This window comes from Sander lucioperca, chromosome 20 (assembly GCF_008315115.2).
Source record: "Sander lucioperca isolate FBNREF2018 chromosome 20, SLUC_FBN_1.2, whole genome shotgun sequence".
In the NCBI taxonomy this organism is placed as follows: domain Eukaryota; kingdom Metazoa; phylum Chordata; class Actinopteri; order Perciformes; family Percidae; genus Sander; species Sander lucioperca.
Window position 1 is genome coordinate 15,808,211 of NC_050192.1, and position 25,130 is coordinate 15,833,340.

Below are 25,130 nucleotides of genomic sequence, written 5' to 3' on the forward strand. Positions count from 1 at the left end.
TTCCCCACTTTATCTTTAATAACTGGTACTAGCACAACAGAGAGCATAGAATCAGGTAATGCTCCATGAACAAATAAACCTGTGTAGCACATAGCTACCAGAGGGCACAGTTTCTTACTGGCAAGTTTAAGATGTTCAGCTGTAATACTATCCATAGGCGCTGTCCAATTTAGCAAAGTACAAGTCTAATTGGCTGCTGGAGAGACAGGGGTAACACATTGAGGTCAATTTAACAGAGGTGTGTTTCGAATGGGTAGACGTTTTGATGTGTGGAAACACCATTTACTTGTTTGTCCATTTATTTTATATTTAGCTGTCTTCTTCACTCATTTAGTCCTGAAACTGTCACTCACTGTCTTCTAAAGCAATGGGCTCATCAATAATACACAGACATTTTTTCTCTCGAGTCCTCAGCCACTAAAAGGGGGCAGCCGAAAAGGTAGTAATGCCCAACATTTTAGTGCTTTTGAAGTGTGAAAATTTACACACAAAAACACATCAAGACATTTGTACAGGTCGTTCTGATTTTGCCTGGGATTGACTGATTTCTCTCACCTACGTGCTTCATACTGGGGCTACTCGACTATGACCAAAATGATGATCACGATTATTCATTGATTTTAAGGACTAACTATTTGTATTGCTTTAACATTTACACTTCCATGTTGGGCTAATTAACAATAATTTGCATCACACTAAGACTTAAATTAGGGTTCTTCTTCACCTAGTGCAACATTCAGGAAAGTTGTTCATAGGTTAACATCACAGCTCCCCAAAAGTGAAGCCAAAAACTCTTGGAACGCCCCATGGTGGCGGGTTAATAGTTTAGGAAGCGCATGATTGGATATGCAGCAGAGTTGTCCATGAGCGGAGCACGCATTTTAAACGTAAATATCGACACTTAAATGTGGAAAGCCCAAATCGTGATGGAGATTAATATCTGATTGATTGTGCAGCACTACCTCTTAACTTAGCCTGCTCATTTTGGAGGAGGGGGCTGCAGTGTTGCCAATTAAAGCAGCAGCTCATTAGAGAAGCTGCGTATGTGAATTGACAGCCAAAATAGCCTGTTCACTTTAAGGTGAGAGAGAGGCATGGCAGTGAAACACTAAAACCACAGCTAATGGCCAATGTACTGTATTAAAAATGAAGAAAACTTTCAAAAGTATTTCTACTGTACACCAGGCAGGTCATTATATAAAATGGTAGGAAAACCACACCAGCTGTGGTTTGTGAATAGATGGCAGAAAGTACATTTTTCTTCACAAAATGTCCCAACCATGTTTCCAAACCTCCCATTTATGAGTTTGTTCTGTCTTGTGATGCAATTAAACTCCTTTAAATATTTCACACAAATTGGTCCAAAACAAATGGACACCAGTGTGGCACCAGTTCCAAGAGATGCTGGATAAATAAGGTGCTTAAAAGGCAGTGAGCAAATGTAATTGCATGGGCAGACTCTCTTTCTCTCTAACCCCCAGACCCCCACCTCCAGGCCCTCAGTTAAGTCTAATAGTGGATAGTGGATGTGAGAGGGTTTAAGACGAGGTCAGAGGAAGGATCACCAACTAATTACGGTGCTGAGGCACTCAGCCTCCGTCAGATTGTTTAGAAAGCATTAGGGGGGGAAACATGTGCTTCCCTGGTGCATTGCACGTAATTAGTTTGGAGCCAAGGTCACACACAAACACAAGCACGGGGACAAACAACATCCGTACGCATACAAAAGCAACCACAAAAACACACACTCTATTCTTCTCTTACTTCCTCGGCTCTCAAGCTTCTCTCTGTCTTGCTCTCTCAGGGGCAACGAGGCACAGCGTCTACTAAATTCCTAAATTAATAGCCAACCAATTGATAGTTATTTATGGATGATCACATTTTATGCACAACACATGCTCCTTACTAAGAATTACCTTTAGTGTAGGGCGAGGCAATATATTGAGTTTCTCGATATTAAGTGAATTTTTAATTCACAGGTGTATTAAACAATGTAAACTAACAAAAATTATGTAATAAAACCCTCTTTTCTCACTAAAACTTCACCTCACCATAAAGATACCCTAGGGTTCCCTTTACCTCTGAAACAATCATTTCCATTCAACAATAAGCATATTGCCTCATCAATACATTTTAAGACTAACTGCTGTGGCCATTTTCTTAAGTAACTTTAGATTAGGGTCATTGACCGGACCGGGGGAGACCTGGCAGGTGTTTCTCTAACCCAGGAAACAATGATTAGAGTAGCTGTGCTAAAACACTGTCACAGGCACAACAGGGGATACGCAGGCCTAGAACCAAACTGGCTTCTGGTATTAACAGTCAATGAAAGGGTACCAAAATGTGGCAAGAATGTTGATGCTTTATGATGAGAAACAACATTCTCCATGTTTCCTGAGAGCACAAATAGCATCTACAGTACAAAGGTAGAAACCGTTCTATTGCTTTTAATCATAAGCATAGAGAGATAACAGTTGTACTGTTGAGGGCAAATCTACCACCAGCCCAGGCAGGCACGTTTAGAATTGACAGATGGCTCAACCATGACCGCTGAGAGCGAGGTCGATTAAGAGAGCTGGTGGGCAAAAGGGTTTGGGAAGAAATGATGGAACAAAATGAAGTTTGGTGCTGTCTGTATGCAATTATCTGGTCTCCAGACACTCAGACCTGCTTTAGAATATGCAAGGCAATCACATTTCTTAAACCCACACAGAAAAGCTGCTTCGTACTTAATGCACAGTGTTCGAGAAGTCCTGCAGGCTTTACAACTAACGGGAATGTCAGACCAACTGAACACTGTAACGTTCAACACTGTGCATAGAATTGATTATCTAGCACCAATCCAATCTGCATTATTTATGTACATTAACAACTCCTCAATGGAGAAGGCACTGCTGTTACACACTTGACAAGGATTACATTTATGGTGTGAAACTTAATTACTGCCAGTAAAATGCTATTACATATTTTGAATAAGATACCTAATCTAGTATTTGGCACTGAAGGTCTCAAAACGTATTTTGTTAAATTTTGCATTAAGGCATTTTCCTTGAACTTCATTCATTATAGAATGACTATAGACTTGTGCAGAAAAATAAACAAAACCCATGTATTCACATACTCTTTACAAGCACTTAGGGTATAAATATATCTAGGTAACTGTGAGTCGACATGTCACTAATGTTGTGTTTACGCATAACTTAGATATACAATATATATATATATGGCAAGGTGGGCATGTATATATCCACCTTAACACCTGGGTGTCTGGCCTTGCCTGTCCAGATGACTTTGATACAACATACGCAGCACATGCACCTGCGCACTAAGAAATAATAATAATTTAATGGTGAAAGAGTACAGTTTGAATGAAGCGTGGAGGACTGGAAGCTGTCAGGGTGGTTTCTGTCGGTGCTCAAGTGATTTTACATCATCATAAAGCGCGGCTTGTTGGTTTGTTTGAGTTTTTAGCTTATAAGCACATATGCTTCTGTATATTAGGCATGCCAAGCGAGCAAATTTTCCCACCAGTTAAACTCGTGACGACACAGATGTTACCGATCAAACCGGACATTTTGTAAGAAAAGATATTCATCAGTGACGCTCAATATCTGTAGAACGCTTACTTTGATCTCTGCCCTCTCCGGCAAGCTTTCGATGCAAAGCCAATCTAGACAATCGTTGCCTCCATATGGTGCCACATTCAAAGTTTACAGGTTGCCTCATTAACGTTATCAGATTCCCTATTAGCATTGGGTTGAACGTGGACGCTTATATATTTAAAAACCTGTCGTGAGGGCGGTGGGCAAGTAATGAAAGCGATGTATGGCTGTAACTGCACTGTAACACCGCTAACACATCCTACTGCGGAAAGCCTACCGTATATACATTTTAGCCAGGTTTCCCTGTCTCTATTCAGCTCAGTGACCAGAAAAGCTTCATGAACAGCAGTGATCTGATCCCAGTTTCCAAATTTTAGATGACAGACAAGTGGAGACATTTACTTTTCATTTTCCCAACATGATTCTTTCTAAGCACATTATGCAGTGCAGTGTGATCTCAAGGAGTGTGTATACTCAACTATACTGTCCATAAGAAATATGTAAAAGTGGTCCAAGTACGTGTATGTAAAAAGCTAAAGCGCTTTAGAAAGAAACCATTTATCTTAACGTTGTTCGGAATCCAGATTGATACACCAACCAAGGAATCACATTCCCTGTAATGTTAAACAGTTGCTTATGCTGCTAATACCACTGAGAATCAAGACCTCAGTGTGCAGCTGTACACAGCTTCCAGCCACTATCAGCTCACCGTTTCAGATCAATGGCCTATGTGTTTGGGAGATCTCACCCTTGGGTTATCATCCGACCCACCACATATAAAACTGTAGACACTGTACTTGCTATATTGTAGGGGTGGTACGGTTCACAAAATCCACGGTTCGGTTCGTATCACGGTTTTAGGGTCACGGTTTTCGGTTCTGTACGGTTCTTGTTATTTTTTCTTTTAATCTTTAACACTCCAGAAATATACTTCAGCATATGATATATAGCTAAAATTAGCATATTGAATGCATGTTGCACAATACATGCACACAGTGGCAGTTCTATCTATTGTTTTATTTCTGCTGTCATCATAGGTAACATGAAATCCAAAATGTTCCCACACACCAGACTATATACGACGCTGGTGCATCCTCCAACTCCGGGCAGCCTTCCTTATCTCTCCCACTTACCATTTCTGCATGTGATGTGACCTGCAGCACTCCACACTCCACCTGAGGCGCCTCTCAAAATCTGACAAAAATCTTTTAAGCTGACCTTTGTCGATCAAAAAAACTGACAGATTCAGCAACTGTATGGCCTATTTCTCACTTAAAATGTTTTCAGAAACACTTTTCGGTGAACTATTTTCGTAAAATATGAGATCGTATTCAGAACGAGACGCCATTAGAGTCGGTTTTGAAATTCGGGAGCAGCAAGAACCACGTGACGCGTTCGTCCAATCAGCTGCCATGTGTTGCGTTCGTCACGCTCATCCCCCTCGTCGTTTCCAGTAAGTGTTTTAACATAGGTGTCGAAAGTGGGCACTACGGCAGTAAGTGGTTAGTGCACATTAACAGTGTACTGACGAACCGTGCGACGCACACACGCTCCGAACCGAGACATGCGAACCGAGCGGTTCGGATGTTTTTTCATGAACCGTACCACCCCTACTATATTGCCAAGTGCAAACAGGTGTAGAGCTGAGGTAAACAAGTGGCAGCGAAGGGAACACTTATCTCTATTAAGACCAGATCAGAGAAGCATAGATCCATACAAAACAAAGTATTTAAGGAGCATGGAAGAGAAAAAAAGAAATGTACAGGGAGAAGAGAAGCGTGGACAGAGAAATCAAGAAGGGGGGAGGGGGTGAGTGGGAGGATTGAGCATTTACAGTATGCTGGTATGAAAGTATAAAACCATATGAGGGCCTTTTGATCAGAGTTTGTTCTAAGACAACCTATTTTTCTCTCTCACACACACAATCTCTCTCTCTTACCTGGATGCCGTCCAGCAGTTTGCTCATGCACCAGAAGCTGTCAGCCTCAATGTTCCTCAGAGCCTCTTCCTGGAGACTGGACACGTCAAAGTTTTCTACTTCTTCCTCTAGAGAAGACAAAGGAGAACAGAGATAGAGTTAGAAATAAACAGTGCAGGGGAAAGAGATGAAGAGAGGGAAAAAGACAGGTGGAAGGAGAGAGAGAAAGAATGAACAAAGATACAGAAAGCACTTCAGCTCTAACGGCACGGCCTCCGTCATAAAGCCACCCACTCAGACAGGTGAACAAGAACATCAGGTGCAGAGGGAGGACACATTCAATAGGGAGTGTGGGAGCAAGGGTTGATGCAAGGGTGGCGGGTTATGAAAGAGATGCACGGAAAGGAATAAAGATGCTGACAAACTGAAGCACAAGAATAAGGGATGAAGCGATGGCGGCTGTGTGGCGGCTGAGCGTGTGCAAAGAAACAAACAAACAGAGCAGTCAAATGATTACCATCTTTTAAAATCCCTTAGTTCAACCGTTTTCCATGGCTATTTTGAACATTCAGCACACTCCAGTCACACACTCCAGCATAATATGTACTTTTTATATTGCAGACACAGTGAGTGTGTTTGACATATTTTCTAGGAATAACATAAGAAATTATGCAACTTTTGTTCCGTCTTTGAACTTGTTCACCTCTTAAAGAGTTGCCTTTATACTGCACAATAACCGGTTATCTTATTTTTGACTATATTCTATCATGTTATGCTTTATTTTTGTTGGTATTTGTTCACATTGTATGATTTAAATTGGATTTCAATGTAAACTGCTATACAAAATAAGGCAATTGTTAAAAGTAAAGAAGGAAGTAAGACGGGCTATAAGATAGATAGTCTGTAAATAAATGCTGCAGAATTAGGTTAGGACACATCCTTATACCAATAATAAGGAATAGCAATAACTTATAACAATAACTTATTTCACCAGTAACCATTCCTGTTAAACAACAAAAACAACCACAGGATGGGAAAAGGGTATTTTACAACTTTGAATGCAGCACGAGGCTGGCAAGGCAAATTTCAAGTGAATGCAACATCTGTGTTGTTTTTCAGACAACAGCAGCTACAGACTGTTAGAATCCTCTCCAGTGAAATACAGACACACTTTTACACCGTTTAGCTGTCAGCATTTTAACCGTGTTTACTCCATAGACTGTATATAAGAATGGACCAACAGATCCCGTTGCTCTGGACGGAGACCAGTGAAGGCCTTTAGAAGCACTTTTCCGGTGAGCACTGAGCGTTACTGCGCAGCCTCCAACTGAGAGAGACGACGTAAATGTGACGTGAGCAACGTGTCTGAAAGTTGGAAGTCTTCTGGTAGCTGTGCCAAGAGAAATCTCAATCATTCCCAATCTTGCAGAGAAGGAGAGCGTAGGTATATGTAAGGAGATAACATGGACACAGGCTAATTATTGATAACTAAAATGCTAGTTAACATAAGTAATTAAACTTAAACAGCTAATGTAAGTCCAAACTGCCTGCAAGCTTCTCCTGTACTATACGGTAATTCCTCTACTATGCGACAGTAAGTCGCGTGGTTATGACAAAATCGTTAGCCTATTTTTTACAAAAACATATACTACGGAGCCATAACGTGAGGTACAAGGTAATGGAGCCTTTTATACATTGTTGTGTTTCTTTAGAAATAAACAATGGACAAATTGGACAAATAAAGTCTTTAAACGCTTCAGATGTAAAGTTATTCGCTGTCAAAGTGGAGGAGATTCGAGCTCTGAAGCGAAGCTTACCCCCTTGGTTTACTCCAGCTGCTAGCTAACGGTAGGCTAACGTTAGCTGCTGTCAGGTATAGTGTTGACTAGCGTCCCGTGCGGCGATGTTTCCGTTCCTTCTAACGTCGGTTTTCGGAGCATCAGAGAGAAGCGTAGGCATTTAAGTGGCACCTAAATAAGGCAACGAAATCCGCGTTGCTATTCAGTCCGGTAGAGAATGGTCGTTAAGGCACCGGTGGCGTATTAGCCACTCTCGGACCCTCCCCCCCCAAAATAAAAACTCTTCGAATCTACACGATTCACGTGTGATGTCTTTTTCCCATTCAAAACGCCGAAAAGCGACTAGTTTGCAGGTATGTTATACACACTGCAGACTGCAAAGAAGAAACAATTTCCAAGCTGCGAGCACCCTGAATTTCTAGTCATCCCCAGCAGGTGACTTCAACAGCGGGTGTCATCAGATGTCATTAATGGCAGCAGGGTGTGACGGACTGCAGGGGCTTTGACGGGCCTCTGACAAGCCACTGACAGCCAGTGGAGAGGAGATGGGACGAGACTTATTAACAATGATCTACAGAGAGAAAGGAGAGGGACAGAGAAAAGGAATGTTTGTGTGCTTATGTGTGTGGTCATATTACTAAAAAAATGGAGTTATGTATTTACTGTATGCGTTTTTGCATTCCTAATACACACTCACAGACACATCTACCGGACCTGGCAGCACTGCTTGGTATCCTTGGCAACCCCAGTGGAATGTTGTCAAAGTTGTAATGAGCATGCTCAGTCTGACAGACAGACAGACAGCTGTGTGTGTGTGTGTGTGTGTGTGTGTGTGTGTGTGTGTGTGTGTGTGTGTGTGTGTGTGTGTACTCTTGTTTAACATCCTGCCATGCAGGAGCTCTCATCATTGTCTTGTCTGCTTGAAGTCAGGTGAAGACGGACTGAAACCGGACAGAGGCGCTACGGTTCCTTCATTTCAGTGAGATCTTTCATCCTATCGCACCCAGACAGATCAAGGTGTTCACATAGCTACCAGATCTTTAATACCAGATATGGAAGTGGTCAGGGGCTGGATTATGATTAGATATCAGTGTAGTTCCTTCTAACCACAATACAAACACAAGCAATGCGAAAAGCAAAATGTAATACAGCCACAGGCTACACATAATAGCCATTATTCTTGCCAACACATAGATATAATCTCTTCAAATCCAATTTTTGGAGGGAAATCAACAACAGAAAAGCAAAGACAGCTGATGGGATGAAAACTCACGATATTTCTCCTCGGATTGAATTGAGGCCGCAGTCGACTATAAGCAGCTAAAGCTAAATGTAGTGTTGGAGCAGCTGTTATAGCACAGAGACAAAAGTAGCCACCATCTGACCAATTGGAAGTCAGTTTTTAGTGATTCTCTCTCTCTCTCTCTCTCTCTCATGCCATCAAATGTGTAGTTGAAAAGATGAATTGTAAACAGGCTGACTGGCAATCCTCATGGTGTCGTTGCTGATTAACAAGGTGGTGAGAATGCCACTGCTCCTGGCGTGCGGAGAGACCCATGAGTATCCGAAAGTCTCAAATCAGTCTTTATCATGGCTAAAGCCTTGTTGTCTGGCTCAGTTCCGAACCTAGACCTTGACTCTGGAGCAGATTAGAAGGGACAGCTTCCAGAAGTCCAGTGGTCGTACTGAAATTGGGCAAAGCTCATCACAATAACAAGGACACACAAGAGGAAGGGCTAAGAGGAGGAGGGGCCCTGTGGTGGGAGTGCCTGTACTGGATCAGTGTGGCTGGATCACAAGGCAACAGTGCCCTCTGTGATCGCTGGTGGAACTGACGCTAACCCCACTAACCGGCTTTACACTGGTGAATGCTTAAAAACAGTCAAAGCTCAGGTCATTAGTTACTTTCATTGCCAGGCAGTCCAGACAGCTCTTTCTGTTTACTGTTTCAAGGATAAAAGAATCAAACCTGTGTGGTGAATGTCTGATGATATAATAGCCTGTGGCTGAACAGTAGTTTCCATGAACCACCTTCAAACTAGGGAGTGTTTTGGTAACATAAATAACAAAAAAAATAGCAACATTAGGCCACCTTGAATGTCTCAACAGGCCGTTTGTCTCAGCTGACCTGCCTTCAAAAGAAGAAATTGCTAATTGCTTTCACTAGATACATGCCTCAGTAGAAATTGCTTCAAGATATTCTCTTGGTGATTACTTTTGGAGCAGTGCCTTCACACTAAGGACCAGCTGACAATACATGTCTGGGACATGATCCGTGCCTCAGTAGAAATGCTTCACAAATAAGAACCTGGGGAATTTCTGGAAGTTCAAGCTTCAGTGAGCCCCACATCAGAGAATGGGAGTCTCAGTGGCTTTATTTCTGTGCGCGATGTGCCTCCAAAATAACCTTTCGCCAAATGATATTCTCGGTTTCTTCAAAGGAGGAGAAAGCGGGTCTGACACAAACTCACCTTCGCGGGAGAAGAGAGACAAGCCGACAACTACAAACTTTCATGTCTGTGCCCAAACAGAGATTCACAGGCCTCTGAAGACGGCCGTTTTATGATCAAATTGGCAGAAAAGCACAGCGTGCACACACAAAAAAAAAAATTATTCCTACTTTCACCTTTACCCATATCTCTCTCTCTCACACTCACTCTGACACACACACACACACACACGAAGGCATAGCAAAGGAGCATTACATGCATGCACACATAACTATGAAAACACATTCGCAAAATTCAAACTGATTACAAAGCGACAATTGTTTGCCTGAAGGATGAGAATCATCATACAACTTCTTTAAAGGAAAAAGCACCCCCAAATCCTTTATTCATGCAGGGGAATGTATAATTTAGGAATCCAAACTTTCTCCAGCAACCCAAATCTAAGGTGAACTATTATTCTCTTGACATAGTTTCAGCTCTGCCACTTAATATCTCATCTCCCCCATCAATCTGTCGCCCCTATCTCTTGTTATACCTCGACTTTCCTCTGATAAGACTCTTGATTTCTCTTTTAGTAGATCAATGCTTTTTCCTCTCTACTCTTCCTCCTCCCGTTTCTTCCGCTTCTCCTACATCCTCATACAGCCATTTGACATCTCTTCTGGTGCTATTGCTACCCTGCCTCTCCAAGCTGTTCTCCTCTCCCCCTCACCTCTCCCTTCCTCACCTCTCTTCCCATTGGCCACAGAGCCAGTTTCCTGCCAGGCCCCAGGGCTTATTTCCTGTTTGTCCTGGCGCAGGGGGCAAATTGTCCAGAGAGACCAACTGCTTGGTCGCTGCCAGCTGTGAGCACTTGGCACAGCTTGGCATGCAGAGCCAGGTTACACCTCCAGAGACCGAGTGTGGGTGCCTACATACACAGACACGTGCACGTGTACACACAACACACACAACCACACACGCTGCCATCTGCCCTCTACAACTATGGGCCACAACGTAATGTGATGTAAAATGATAAATGAGCTAGTTTACCCTGATGTAATCATAAAGTGTGTGTGTGTGTGTGTGTGTGTGTGTGTGTGTGAGTGTGTCTTTACAGACAGCAATTGGCAATAAAAAACAGTCTTGTTTGACAACCTTCTGTTGGTTCAGATTAATCACAAGCAAACCTGAGTTGTAGACCGCCAGAGAGAGAGAACACTATTGGTTTTAACACAATTTTCTCATCGAAAGCTCATAAGATCACACAAAGTGGTGCAGTCATTACTTATAATTTACAGGGGTGGTTCACGTTAAATCTAATGGATTTAATGACTTACAATTTAGTTGCTGACTCCTAACATGTCACAATCCACTTTCCACCTTCAGAATGGCACCCAAGTGACACAGCCCAAGGCTTGGCACTTAAAAATGAGACACGTTAGACATACAATACTTCCAGCTCCCGGCTGTTCTGACGAACCCCCCCCCACTCCATCTCTCACTAGGGCTTCTGCAGCAAACAAAAAAAAGTGATTTTCCCACCGTAGCACAATTAGTGTGATAACACTGTTATAAATGAGAATTGAATGAACATTTTCCAGAGAGGTGGAATGCATACTGTTGGATAATTAAGAAGAGAGTCAACCTGGCAAACCTGGTGAGAGATGAGAGCGTTACGAGGATAGAATTATGGCTGTGTGCAAAACAAGATGTGAAGATATGAAAATAGACAGCTGGAGGTGTGTGTAGGTGTGTAGGTGTGTGTGTGTGAGAGTGTGTGTGTGAGTGAGTGAGTGAGTGAGTGAGTGAGAGAGTGAGAGAGAGAGAGAGAGAGAGAGAGAGAGGGAGAGAGGGTAGAAGTGATATGGGTAAAGGTGAAAGTTGGAATAATTGTTTTTTTTCCTTCTTCTTTTGGGTCATGACAAAGAAACTTATCTAAAGTCTGTCTATTTTCCAAAAAGGCAAATGAATGGGATCATTATCCAGTGTCTTTATTCCATAGTTCTTAGAAGTTACAAGGTTTTTCTTCAAAGTACACCACTAAGCTTAATCATTGAAAGCACTGAACTTCAGCCTCACCAGTGATAAGGAACGCTTTAGGCCATAAAATCTGCACAATCACTCCAACAATGTTCTCATCTCCCACTATCTGCACTATAAGCCGTGTGTCCATACATCAAACAGCAGGCCCCACAGCTGTTGGCAAGATAATGTAAGTCCTTGACATCAAATTGAATACAGCTATTAATACCATATCTGCCTATGCGCAGACACATAATGATCCACTTGCCCCGAGGTAAGATGGTGTCTTGTATGAGGAAGCTTAAAGTGTGTAATGTTGGGTAAGGCTACCGCATCGCATTAACTGTTGCTTCTGCTGCCAATATCTCTATTCCCACTACACTCCTCCCCATCACCACCCCTCATATTGGCCTGTGGGATGTTTGTACAACAGTGTGTGCGTGCGTGTGTGTGTGTGTGTGTGTGTGTGTGTGTGTGTGTGTGTGTGTGTGTGTGTGTGTGTGAGAAACGTGCGATTCAACATTTGCGCAGTTGGCGACACGCTCTACAATTGTGTACCCATGGCAATGCCAGAGAGACATTGCCTGGGATGAGATGTGTTTTGTGTTTTCCTCCGCAGCTTAATTCCACAGTGCTAACATACGTACGCAAGGGGGAGTGGGCATTGGCGACCAATAGTACAAATCATAGCTGGATCTACAGATACTGACAGATCTTATGATTCATAGCCACTGCAAGCATGCCCTGATCAGGAGCATTCTGAAAAACACTGTTGGCATGTAATAGAAAAGTTGGGACATAAAAACATGAGGTAGCAATTGGTCTCTTTACCCAAAGAGTTCTAGATTGCTTTACATTTATCAGTTGATTATTCAAAGGTGTACTCCACCAATTTCACAATGAAGTTCATGAGGAGTCGTGGAGAGATTTGAATGATGTCATCAGGGTTATCCAGGGTTTCCCGCAGCACTTTGCAGCTAAGACGCCTGCCGCCTTAACTACGTCGTCCAAAAAAAAAAGTATATGAGCGATATCCGCCGTGTTACTCTGTCCTGTTTTCTCCCTTTCATTCCAAACCACACAGTTGACAACCTGCAGGTGGAGGCGGTGGAGACGGGCTCGGACATAAATGCCACGGGCTGCTGTGGACTTGTGAATGCACAGAACATTAACCGGTACAAGCCTACAGCTGTCCGCGGACACGGAGTGCGGAAAATGTGTCAGAGCCTCCCGGACAGGTGAACTGAGACTCCATTTCCTGCTCGTCGGTCAACGGTTAATGATCGGTTAACATTTAATTTCATTGTTCTATCTTTTGGAAGGCTGGCTGCCAAAAATCGCCACTTACTAGCTTATTAATTAGCCTGAGGTAAACGATAGCTATCTTTGAACAATGAAGTTGCACTATGGGAAGTGTAGGATCCAGGTGAGCGTGATTCATATTGATTTTTTATTATAATTGTTACTGAATACCTTTTGGTTTTGGCCTGTTGGTCGGACAAAAGTAGCACTTTAAAAACATAACTTTGGTGCTGGGAACCTATGGACATTTTTCACTATTTTCAAACATTTCAAACAGTAAATAATAAATTGATTATCTTGAGAAAAAAAAAAATCATTCGTTGAAGCCCTACTTTGGTCCAGCAAAAACACTGGAAATTACTCTAAGTATGCCACAAAACATTGAGAAAAGCCTGTCAAGTAAGATAGGGTTGAATGCACGTTTGTTGTCATCACTTTGCATATGTAAAGCGTTACTAAGATTTGTTTGAATAGAATAAACACGCCATTGTGTGATTTTAAAAGTACTAAGTACTTAGCACCATTAGCTTGGTAATAAAAGAACGCATTTTTTAATTACTTTCTTTATACTGTGTTCTACATTGGTTTGTGTTGTGTTTGTGGCTCCTTGGTTACATGTGGTGTGGAACACTGGCTACAACTCAAGTGCTCTTAATGGAGTAGTGGGTGGGATTTACTCTGCTTTGGTGTCTCTATGAGGGATTGGTACTTACAATAGTGTTTAAATTACATTTACGTAACCAACTGCCTCGCAACTGTTACTTCAGGTCATGTAAAGTGCTTCTACCTCTATGTAGTATATTCATACGCAGGTTACACTCAGGTTTCCTTTAACAAAGGTGTTTAAAAGTGCATGCGTCATTTTGACTAGCACTTTATATAGGCTGTGTCCTTGTAAAGACACATATAAACATGTTTTAATCACGTAAGATCCACTCAAGACATAGTACATCTGCCTGCCAAATGTACAAGACACATTTGGGAGCTGAGGAAAAGATTCCTGAGATGTAAGTGAAGGATCAGTCCATTAAGTCATTAGTGTGTGTAATCTGCAGGCTTAGTTAAGAGAAAAACAGTAATAAGCAGACATTATGAATGGCGGCTGACACGTTTAAACAGACAGGCAGTCGACATGCAGAGTGGTAAGAGAGACACCTGAAGAAGTAATTCTGTGCTGATGCATACACGAATATGTGTGTAAGTGTCTGTGAGGACATGGTATGCAAGTGTCCAGATCCTGTGTGTGTGTGCATGGGTGAGAGTGCCTTTGTGTGTGACTGCTTTGTTTCAAACATGCTCACATATCTGCAATGTGTGTGAGTCTTTGTGCACGAGTGTGCGTTCGTGCACAAAGGCATGATGCAAGCCAAAACACCACACACCGCCATCGCAGCATTACGGTAAGATGACTGTTTCAATTGCCTCCAATTGCATCAGGTCAAGCGGAACGCGTCTTGCTGGTGACAGAATGATAAAACAGATTTTTTTTTTTTCCCCTTTCTTCCAATGAAGCGGCTGACAGAGAGAACGAGAAATAGAGACTTGGAGAGATCTGAAGCTTCTCGGTAAGGAGAGCTTCAATTTATGGCTTTTTATAGTCAAGTAATTAACTTAATCTAAAAATATTCAATAACCCCTGCGATTATTCACAGAAGATAAATCATTTTTTGACAGGACTATTTCTCTGGATCATTTCAGAGCTCTATTGCTTTTATCAGGAGCAATGAGAAAATCTCTGGTAATAGGGGGAAATAAGATCAGGCCGGATGCAGATGAAAGCACAGCTATTGATTTTCAGCTTTATGTATCCTGTTGTCAAGCACTGACAATGGCCTTTGTGGTTTCAACGGTCATCTCCCGCCGTAGGCCAAAACATGTCAGGTTCAAAACACACAACTGGAAACAACTGTCGTACAATCCTTTTGCAAAGGGTTGTCACATGGCTTGAAGAGATTTGCCTATTTTTGTAATCATGCTTACCGTCTGAATATGCCTTGAATGACTGTAAACAATTACCACGGGTGTCCTGTCCTCTGCTAAGTTTTGATTTTGGTTAACAACTGCATGCCCAATGAAACTGAATTTACTTTAAAAGGCTAAAACACTTCTATCCTCCACCTCACCGTGTTGAAACCGTATCCTATTTCAATAGGGTGTAGTTTGGTTGGTTTTATTCCGTCATAAACAAACCTACGCATCAACACACCAACCAAATATTCACAAAACAAAAAAAACACAAGACTCAAATTAAATCAGTCACCTGGACATGCAGACACACAAAAAAAAACATTAGATTATAAGATCAAACAAATTAGAATATAATACAAACAAGGTGTTATTCATTAAAATTGAGGCATTTAAACACTAAAAGTTGATATAACTTAATTCCATAGTGGTTCTGGCCTGCCCTAAATCATGACCATGATCAACAACAAAGAGTGCTGTGCCACGGTTACATTACAGAGTTAACAAGAAAACCGTGTCACGCAAAATCAATTACAGTAAATATTGCTCATATTACACTTAGTACATATTTACTATAATACTAAAAACATTCACCCATCCCTGCGCTTTCAATTGCCTTTAAGAAAAAGGTTTTCCACCGTTTATAAAAACTGTAATAGATTCAGAGTATCTCAAGTCATCTGTTTAGCTGATTTTACAACTAACACTTTATACACGACTTGCTGCTGAATACTAAACACTATAATCAATGTTTATCCAGATAAATCATATAAAATGTTCTATAGTTAAGTAGGTTCATCTAATTCTAATAAAAAAGTATCATATTATCTTGTAAAATCTGTAAGCTAAGGCGTTTTTGACCATGGTAATACGTAGCAACAACCAGAAATATTGCGAATACAATCTATCTCCTCATCAACAAGGTTTCATGTTTGGATTGATTCATAATCCAGTGGCCTTGAAAATGAATGAGTGGCAGCCAAGTTATATGGTATCATAGAAACAAGACATGAAAAATTTGCATTCAAGTAGAGGTATGAGAATAACGAATGCAACCACTTTGAGAAAGAAGTAGACAATGAATGTGAAGTGGCACCCATCGAAAGTCTAAAAGAAAAGAACACATTTCAGGGGAATAAAAGACAGACATTTATAGAGAGAAAGGTGGAGACAGACAGAGACTGAGGGTCAAAACCACACAGCTCGATTCAATTTCTGCCGGTCCAAATGCTATTACTTAACCCCAGAAACATGGTGATTGCGTTCTAAACCAAATAGAGGAGTGGAGACTGATACAAAGCTCAAGGCAGGAGAAAGACAAAGAGAGACAGCGTCAAAGAAAATTGAAGAACAAGTCTCAAAACTGTCTGGGGGGAAAATAATGCCTATAGTGAGTCAATAATCTCACTGAATGATTAAAGCAGGAGAAATTAGAGAAAGCTAAAGTAGATAAGGAACAAAGTAGGAAAGACAGTATTCCTGCTGGATGTCAGCAGCTGTGCTCTGGCAATCACTAAGCAGCTCATTAGAGCTAATAACAGCCGTTAATCAGAGGGAGACTTAGAATATAAGGCTGGACCGACGGTGGCCACACCATAGGGAAGAAGAAGCCGATATTAGTTAACAGCCAACTGGCCAAGATCCACTCCACAGATTGCTCAATCTATAGACAGACAAACGGATGGCAGATGAGTGGATACAAATGAAGAGCAAAGGAGAGGTGAGGAAGGGGGGGCAACAGACTGTATTAAGGCTCCCATCTGTTACATGATGTTCAAAACAGTAACAGCAGTGACTAAAACACCAAATGACAGCGACTCCTATGGTACTTACACCAGAATATATTTAGTCTTCATAGAATTGGCATTTTCTTTCCACAACCACACAAGTTGAGTCAATCATCATATAACGGTTCAGCATTGTAATCCCCTGATGTGAGGATGCAACTGAAATACGATTGAGCGCAGCATAGCACGGCACGCCAGGGCTCGCTGTGCCACAGCTAAAGCTCCATGCCAGCAGACAAACAGATCAGAGAGAAGATATGAGGGGGATGCTTACTGCAAGATGCCAACCGAGAACACAAGATTCACACCCACACACACAGTAATACTGTATATTTACAGAGGGCATTTAAATGTATGTCTGATCGTTTCTATGGTAACTGTTAGCCCATAGTAGTAGAACGATATCATCGTCCATCGTGACGTTTTACTGTAAACATCGTCAAATGCCAATTTAGGGGACATCGCCCAATCCTACTTCTTAGAACATGAAACATGAGGTGGTCAGATGTAGTGTAATAAAGTAGATGAACACCCTATATGTGTTTTGCCTAATTATTTTATCTCATAAGATCATGTGTATATATACAAAATGTAATTTTTTTTTCTCCTTTGGCCATTTTTGTGTGTTTTTTTTCTGCACTCTTGCCTAAACTCTAAGTTGTTGTCCATTATCCCATCCTCTTTTTTTTTTCGATTATTAACTTATCTGAATCGAGCATCGAATCGTTCTAGAGAGAATCGCGATGCATCTAAGAATCGATTATTTTTCCCACCCCTAAGAGAGAAGACACACCAGCCCGATAATCGGGCGTCGGGCCGTCTGGCCGTCTGGCGAGGTCCGTGACTCGAGTCTGTTCGGTGTGTCCCGTGCCGTCAGCCGTCCGAGGAGTTGTCGGCATTCATTTGGGCCGACCTGACATGTTCAGTCGGGGACAGGGCAGTCGGGACTCACTCGGAAATGGGGAGCGGATGATCCGCTCAAAATCTGACGAAAATCTTTTAAACTGACCTTTGTCAATCTGAAATGAAGACAGATTCAGCAACTGCATGGCCTATTTCTCGCTTAAAATGTTTTCAGAAACACGTTTCGGTGAACTATTTTAGTACAATATGAGATCGTATTCTGAACAAGCCGCCATGACAGTCTGGCTGTGAATTTCCGGAGAAAAAAGAACCACGTGACGCGTTCGTCCAATCACCTGCCGGTTTTCATTTTCTGGGAAATAATCAGACTGTTAATGGAAACAATACAGAGCAGCGCCGCCTGCTGGTATGGAGACGTATTACGTTTCGCGCACGCGCAGAGCGTACGCTCAAGTCGGCGTCGCCTCAGTGTGTTCTGAGGCATTTTTTGGACCTCGGGACCTGACTGATCAGTCCGACTGGCTTTTCTGCCGACGGTGGGCCCGTCTGGTTGGTGTGTCAGGACCTTAACAAACACACACACACACACACACACACACACACACACACACACACACACACACACACACACACACACACACACACACACACACACACACACACACACACACACACACTCATCCACAGCACTATCAGGACCGCCATCGTACACGTCAGTGTTTTTTTTAGCTCCTCATCCCTTCCATCTTCCCTAATAAGCACAAAGACACTCCAAAAATGTTCTGACTTTACTGATGGCTCTAGTTGGTTAGACACTAAGTGCGTTGTGTAAATGTCTACGGCTTTCACTTTTCCATCCCCCTTCTTTCCTAATTCACTTTGGAGATGAGCCTCTGCTTCAGTTGCAATAAAACACATTTACATTTTAAAACATACTTAAACTAGAACATTTTAGGTTTGTCCTTATGCTTCCTTTCCTCAAGGGTTCCTGCTCTCTAAGCACATTATCCTACTTCTACAGTGACAACAGAAGTCTACAAAATGGTAGAATGCCATTTAAGAACTTAGAGCACTTTTGTTAATGCCAGAAAAAAAGACTTCTTTACTTCTATACTTCTCTTTTTTCGCAATTATCAAAACAATGATGTTTTCTTTTTTTAGGAAGCTGCAGTTGGTGCATTTGCAGTCATGGTTCTGGCCAAATATTCACTATATTATGTATATTATTATATACAATTATAGCAGCTTTAAGGTTCAATTTTGTACCTTATTTTACAGTATACTTTGCTGAATTAAAATAAACTTTTTGATATATAGCTAACAGAACATAATCAAATAAACACTGTTCAGTCTTTGGACCATAGGCCATAGTATATAAGTGAAACATCTACAATAACATTATAAACATAATATATAAAACAAATACGTCTATAGGAAGCACTGCTTTCACTAAAGCAGTGAATAGCTGAATTTCTTCAAGGAATCCTTGCAGCAGAGAAGCTGTTGCTAGCCACTTTCTGCCTGCTATGGCAAGTACAGCTTCACAGCGAAAGATGGTGATAGGGTACACCCGGCCATTCATCTCTCAGTTGATAGGAGGAAGGGCTGCCTGGCTTAGCCACTTACTGACAGCATGGGGGCACTTTCTAAGCCAGTCATTTTCCCCTTTTTGGAAATCTTGTTTTCCTGCCCTGTTGTTTGTCCCTCTCTGTCATCCCCCATGCATTCAGTCGTCCTTACTTTTAAGCCTGCCAGGAGACAGTCTGGCTGCGGTTATTTTCTACTACTTCATTCTAGCTGTGGAGCTCGGTCAAACCCCCACCTTCCTGAATTTTGCTTAAAATGCACATCTCTTTCCCCGGTCTCTCTAACTTGCTCCCTTGTTTTCATCTTTCTTCAGAGTGGATCCATACTACGACACTGGCATGCAGATTACATTATGGATACGCTGGTCGATCAATGGCCGCTCTAAATTAAAGGAGGACTGGCCCTGCTCCTTGGCCCGTCATGGCCCATCCTGGCCTTAATGAGATGACTTTTATTGTCGGCTAATGGGAGAGGCGCTACACTGTGGAAGATAGGGACAAGACAAAAGCAAAGTAATGCCTCACAGGTGGAGAACAAAAACAATACACTCTCCAAATCAATGTCTCCTTTGACACGAGGGAGGCTTCCTAGTTTGCCTAACAGGCGTGGTGGATACACAACAACTTCAGTAGTATTTTTCCTTCGGCTGCATCAGAAGAGTTTATCAATAATCTACCAATTAGAACTTTTCAATTTGGTTTAACAGCCAGGTGTTAATGAAAGTTGGTGACAGGGAAAAAAGGGGAAGTGCAGTAAAGACGGAGTGGTTAAAGGGTCGAGCCATCACGCCGCATTGCATCATCAAAAGGTAAATGGGGTGTATGTCAGCTAAACAAGCTCTGCAGTGCCACACCAAGGCTGTTTCATGACTCCGAAAAGGAAGCCAGAGAAACACAGCGAGAGAGCTAAAAAAAAAAAAAGAAAAACCAGACACTAATAACAAAGTTAAAGATATGATTAGTGGAACAATTGGAAGACAAGTAAACTAACACAAACAAACAAACAAACAAATGCAGAGGCATCTTGTGGGCAGCAGAACATGGGTGTGTGATTTGGTATTTTTTCCTGACCTTATCACTTCCTGTTTTTGAGAGGCAGCCTACTACCAGACTACAGTGTTTCCTCTATGTTGATTTGACCGTGATTTGTGGCGGCCCCCCACGGTATCAGAAATAGGGCTGCATTGTTAGAGTGCATGTCGGAGAATAGCGCGGACACACAAGGATAACTAGCCAGTTGTGATTGTGTGTGTACGTCCTTGAGAACTGTAAGTCGTATAACTTATGTTGTCAGTTCATTTAAGCCAGGTCTTGCAAATTTAAATTAAGTTAACTGGTAATTTTCGTTGTTTGTATTCTTCACCTGCTAGCTAAATTGCACGTGGCTGTTGATTCGATAGCGATTGCTGAACGCCCTCGCCCATGTTTGTATTTTAGGTGCAGTATTTACATGCTGAAGTAGTTACACTGCATTAAGATAATGTAATTAATAGTGGGTTTATTGTTATTTACTACAGAATGCTTAGCCTATATGTCAAGATCAAACTTGGCCTATATAGTAACTCAAAAAATACAGTTCAATCACAATAGGGCACATAAATGATATCCAAGACAGAGACAACACACAACATGGAGAAGAGAATAGACAGAAGAGACTTGTTTAGAGGGAAAATTAAGCCGCTGCAAACAGGTCAAAGTCCTAATCAGGTCCCCAATCAATGAACTGTCTCCCATCCTCAGATACTGGCTGTCACTCAAATATAAAGGGCTTCACACTGTTCAGACTTAAACGTGATGCCATGATCATTTAAACATTCGGCGAAAGAAAACAAGTAGTGCATTAGTGTGAATATCAAGAACATTGTTACAAACAATTTGGTTCTGGGTTTGGCTGCTTTGTAACTCCATTTAGCTCTGCAGGACATAAGCCTATATTGGGCTTTTTTTGCTGCAAACTGATCTAAGCCACTTACTCACCTACTGCGCTGCTTGTTTCATTTTACAGCTTTTATGGCTACTGATTAGGTTACTGCACCATAACATGAACTATGAAGGCCCACTTCCAACAAAAGCCAATGTTGAGTCCATTAAACAGACATCTGCAGAGTGGACTTTGTGCAGCACAAAAATGCACGGGCCCTTCCCGCCCCTAATATACACAGGACAATGCAGATACTGTACACACACATATATGTTCCTCTGTTACTACTGAACCAGAGTCTACTCGTCTCATCAGCGTTGTTTTCAGATGCAGAAGGTCGTGAAAAAGCTTTGAAAAAAAAACAACAACAGTATGCTACCTGTTCAGCACAAAACAGCAAGACCGACAAAGTTAGCAACCACCTAATGAACATAGTGAAGCGTTTAGCAGCTAAGAGCCGGACATGTCCCTCAGGAGTTGGTGGAGACCAAAACAGAGCTAAACAGATATTGGATATGACTCTGAAAATGAATGCTGATGTTGCTCCCTATTTGCTCGATGTGTAAACATGCGGTGTCACTCACTGCGAGGGACACCCAATCACTCCACCTAATCACTCAACGGAATCCCAACTGTTTGCTGTCCTGGCTCCTACATGGTGGAAAAAGCTCCCCATTGACATTAGGATAGCTGAAAGTCTACACATCTTCCGCCGCAGGCTAAAAACACATCTCTTCCAACTACTTGGCTAAGAAGATGATGGTTATATAAAAATAAAAATAAATGCACTTACATGTTGCACTTACATGTGCTACTTTGTAGTTTGGCTTATTGAAGCCAATGTACTTCTACGTGATCCTTGCTGTTCTGAGTTTGTACCTTCATGGTGGAATGCACTTATTGGAAATCGCTTTGGTTAAAAGTGTCAGCTAAATGAAATGTAATGTAATGTAAACAAGCAACTGTGTGCTTACAAGTTTGCTGTATCGCCTCTAAAGGTTGACAAGGGGACATTTTAAAAGTTAAACAAATTTTGCATTAGGATACGATTGTAATTAGGATTACAACATGGTGTTGTCCGACGACTTTCGCGCGCAGAACCTCGAGTGAAGATAATGACCTCTTTTGGTGAGTCCATCATGTTCTTTTTTTAATCCTCCGTGTCCTCCTTGGCTACAAGTAACTGTGTGTGTGTGTGTGTGTGTGTGTGTGTGTGTGTGTGTGTGTGTGTGTGTGTGTGTGTGTGTGTGTGTGTGTGTGTGTGTGTGTGTGTGTGGTGGGGCCATGGGGGCGACAAACTACGCACTATAGCTTTAAGTCACAAAAAAACACTAAATTACGAATTATTAAATTCATTTTTCATTCGCAGTTTCACTTGTAAGTCTCTACATCAAGGGCCTGTGGCTAGGTTTCTTAAGATGCCAGTGTTTTTACCAAACAGGCTCATGTCTCTTGGGTTTGAGAGATCAGTCTTTGACCTCATTCAGAGAAGAAAAAGAAAAGTAGGACAGATAAATAGTTCATCTGTCTGACCTACAAACACCTTCTAATGTTACTATTGTCATCATTGTTTGTGCAATAATTATTCAGACAGCATGTCTACATTGAGTGTAATTAAAGAATATTTGTAATCATTCTTTAAAGAAATTAATTCTTGAGAGAATTACTGTAACTCCCTGCTTTCACCATAGAGCAATGAGCTCACATACAGAAGGATGGAGATCAAATGGAATAGAAGAAAGAAAAATAGATGGCAGGAGAAGAGAGACAGCCAGAGAGAGCAGGAGAGCACGACAGCATTAGAGTTTGTCTCACACTTCATACCCCACCACAAAAGGAGCAGAATTAGTCCTATCTCATTAAAGAGCCAAACCTCTCTCTGTTTTGGGTCTCTCTCTTGCTCAGAAAACAAGAACACCTAACAACAACACAGCGCATCAACCCATCACGTAAGAGGCGCATTTGAAGGTTTGTTGGCTGTGTATGTTATTCAAGGCTCATCAGCGCATGGAGATGCAGGAGAACAAAGTGTGGGGTGATGCCTTGAAGATCTAACAAGAGTCTGATTGTGTGTGACTCACCCATAGAGAAAGGCAAAGAGAGAGGTGAAACAAATGCATAGAGAGGTAGGGATAAAGAAAGAAGAAAATGACAGAGTGATAAGAAACGGCAGAGGAAACAAGACACAGGAGAACATGAAAAGAATGGAAAAAGTGAAGGACAAGAGAGGCTAAATGTCTGAAGAGAAAACAAGTCACGGCAGGGTTTTTTTCAGTTCACCTACTTAAAACTAAATTTGAGGGCTTTTGTGTGAAAATATTATTTTTTATTTTAATTTAACGGGGGGCAGCCAGGAAATGGCAAAAGCTGTCTCATCACAAACAAATAGAAGTCAGGCAACACAAAGGATAAATGCATTAAATTTAAATACATTGCGCATACAACCTCAACATGAAGTAGACAAAAAGACCATGGAGACAATTTTTTTTTATTTTATTTTTTTAAGTCTTTTTTTTATTTATTTTTTTTGCTTTAACTTCCCAGTCATTTTGGAGGCTGTGCTGTAGTTTGTGGTACTGTTGCATTGTATTGCAGTTTACTAAAAGGAGTGCACAAAAGTAAAAGTAACAATAAAAGTAGAGAAAACACTTAAAAAAAAACACTCATTAGTTAGCTCGGAGTAATGCTGTGTGCCAAAGGCAGTACAGAGAAGCACAGGAGTCAGGCAGTCCAGCTACTTGCGTGCCTCCCACCACTTAACGTGTGGATCCTAATTGTATCTCTGTGACCACAATTGGTCTGGGGAGTGCAAGGTAGTCCACAGAGCATTGTGGTTTCCACTTAGCAGCTCTATTTTGAATGGCTTCAAAGAGAGCTTGATGGGCCAAAACAATGTGTATGTGGGATGTATAAAGACGCTCACATCACAGAGTAAGCATGCAGAAATGCACACTAACCGCTTCAAAAAGTTGCCACGACTGCCTGGGGTCAATTCCCATCGCTTACTGTTTGTACACTTTCCCTGTGATTATGGCCAAAACTTATAAAGAAAAGGAGTGTGCTGTAAAATTGCTTCTTAAAACCCCCTGATTGTTTTCTCTATGCTGGAAAAACTCATAAGAACAACTCCCAGGAGGTGATTGAAAAGGCTATCAGGCCCCCAATCTATGGGGGAAAAAAATAACTTTCGCAAGAAGGGAAAACCAGGGACATAACACATCAGTGGGATTCATTCCTGAACATCCTGAAAAGAAATCCTTCACCCCAATGGAGGATTCCCTGACACAAAAACAATAAAGCATTGACTAAAGTAATGTATGCACCACCAGTCATTTTGTGTGTGTGAGGATATGCATACAAACACAGGATAAATTGGGTTTTTTTTGTTTGTTTTTTAATGAAAGCTATATAGTGCCAGGTTCAAATCCAGCCACTCGCCTTTATTAAATTTATTGTATCCTTTCTCTAGTGTCTATCTAATAAAGGAAGAATCCAAGAATAGAAAAACATTATTGGGGTGGTCATAAAAGTTGTATTAAACTCAGCCGCAAAAGTATTAAACAGTCTGTGTGTGCTTTGTATCTGACAGCATATGTTTATACTGTCAAAAGAATTAAGTGTGAGATTAAAATAAATGTGGCATAACATGAAGGCACACAGCAGGAGTGCTCTGGAGAGAAGACTGCCGTTGGAACAGCGAGGATGAGCGCACACACACACACACACACACACACACACACACACACACACGCTTACAGGTCATGCGCTCTCTCGTACACATACTGTACACACAAACATGGAAGTCTTAACCAGAATGATTGGATGAATAGAACTCACTCACAAGCACATTTAAACACAAACTGTCACTCCAAGTGTCTAAACGAAAGAAGAACAGACCGATGGAAGAAAAGAGAGGGGTAAAGAGGGCGAAG

The 25,130-nt window shown here is 41.6% G+C and overlaps 1 protein-coding gene across 2 annotated transcripts in view; it reads right to left on the reverse strand.

The window, feature by feature from the left end:
• The window catches only part of tbc1d22a (TBC1 domain family, member 22a), a 133,532-nt gene that overhangs the window by 59,949 nt on the left and 48,453 nt on the right, over nt 1-25,130 (reverse strand). For both annotated transcript variants that reach the window (XM_031284838.2, XM_031284839.2), the window contains exon 10: nt 5,542-5,648. In XM_031284838.2, the coding sequence (XP_031140698.1) occupies nt 5,542-5,648 (107 nt within the window). The remainder of the gene's footprint in view (nt 1-5,541; nt 5,649-25,130) is intronic.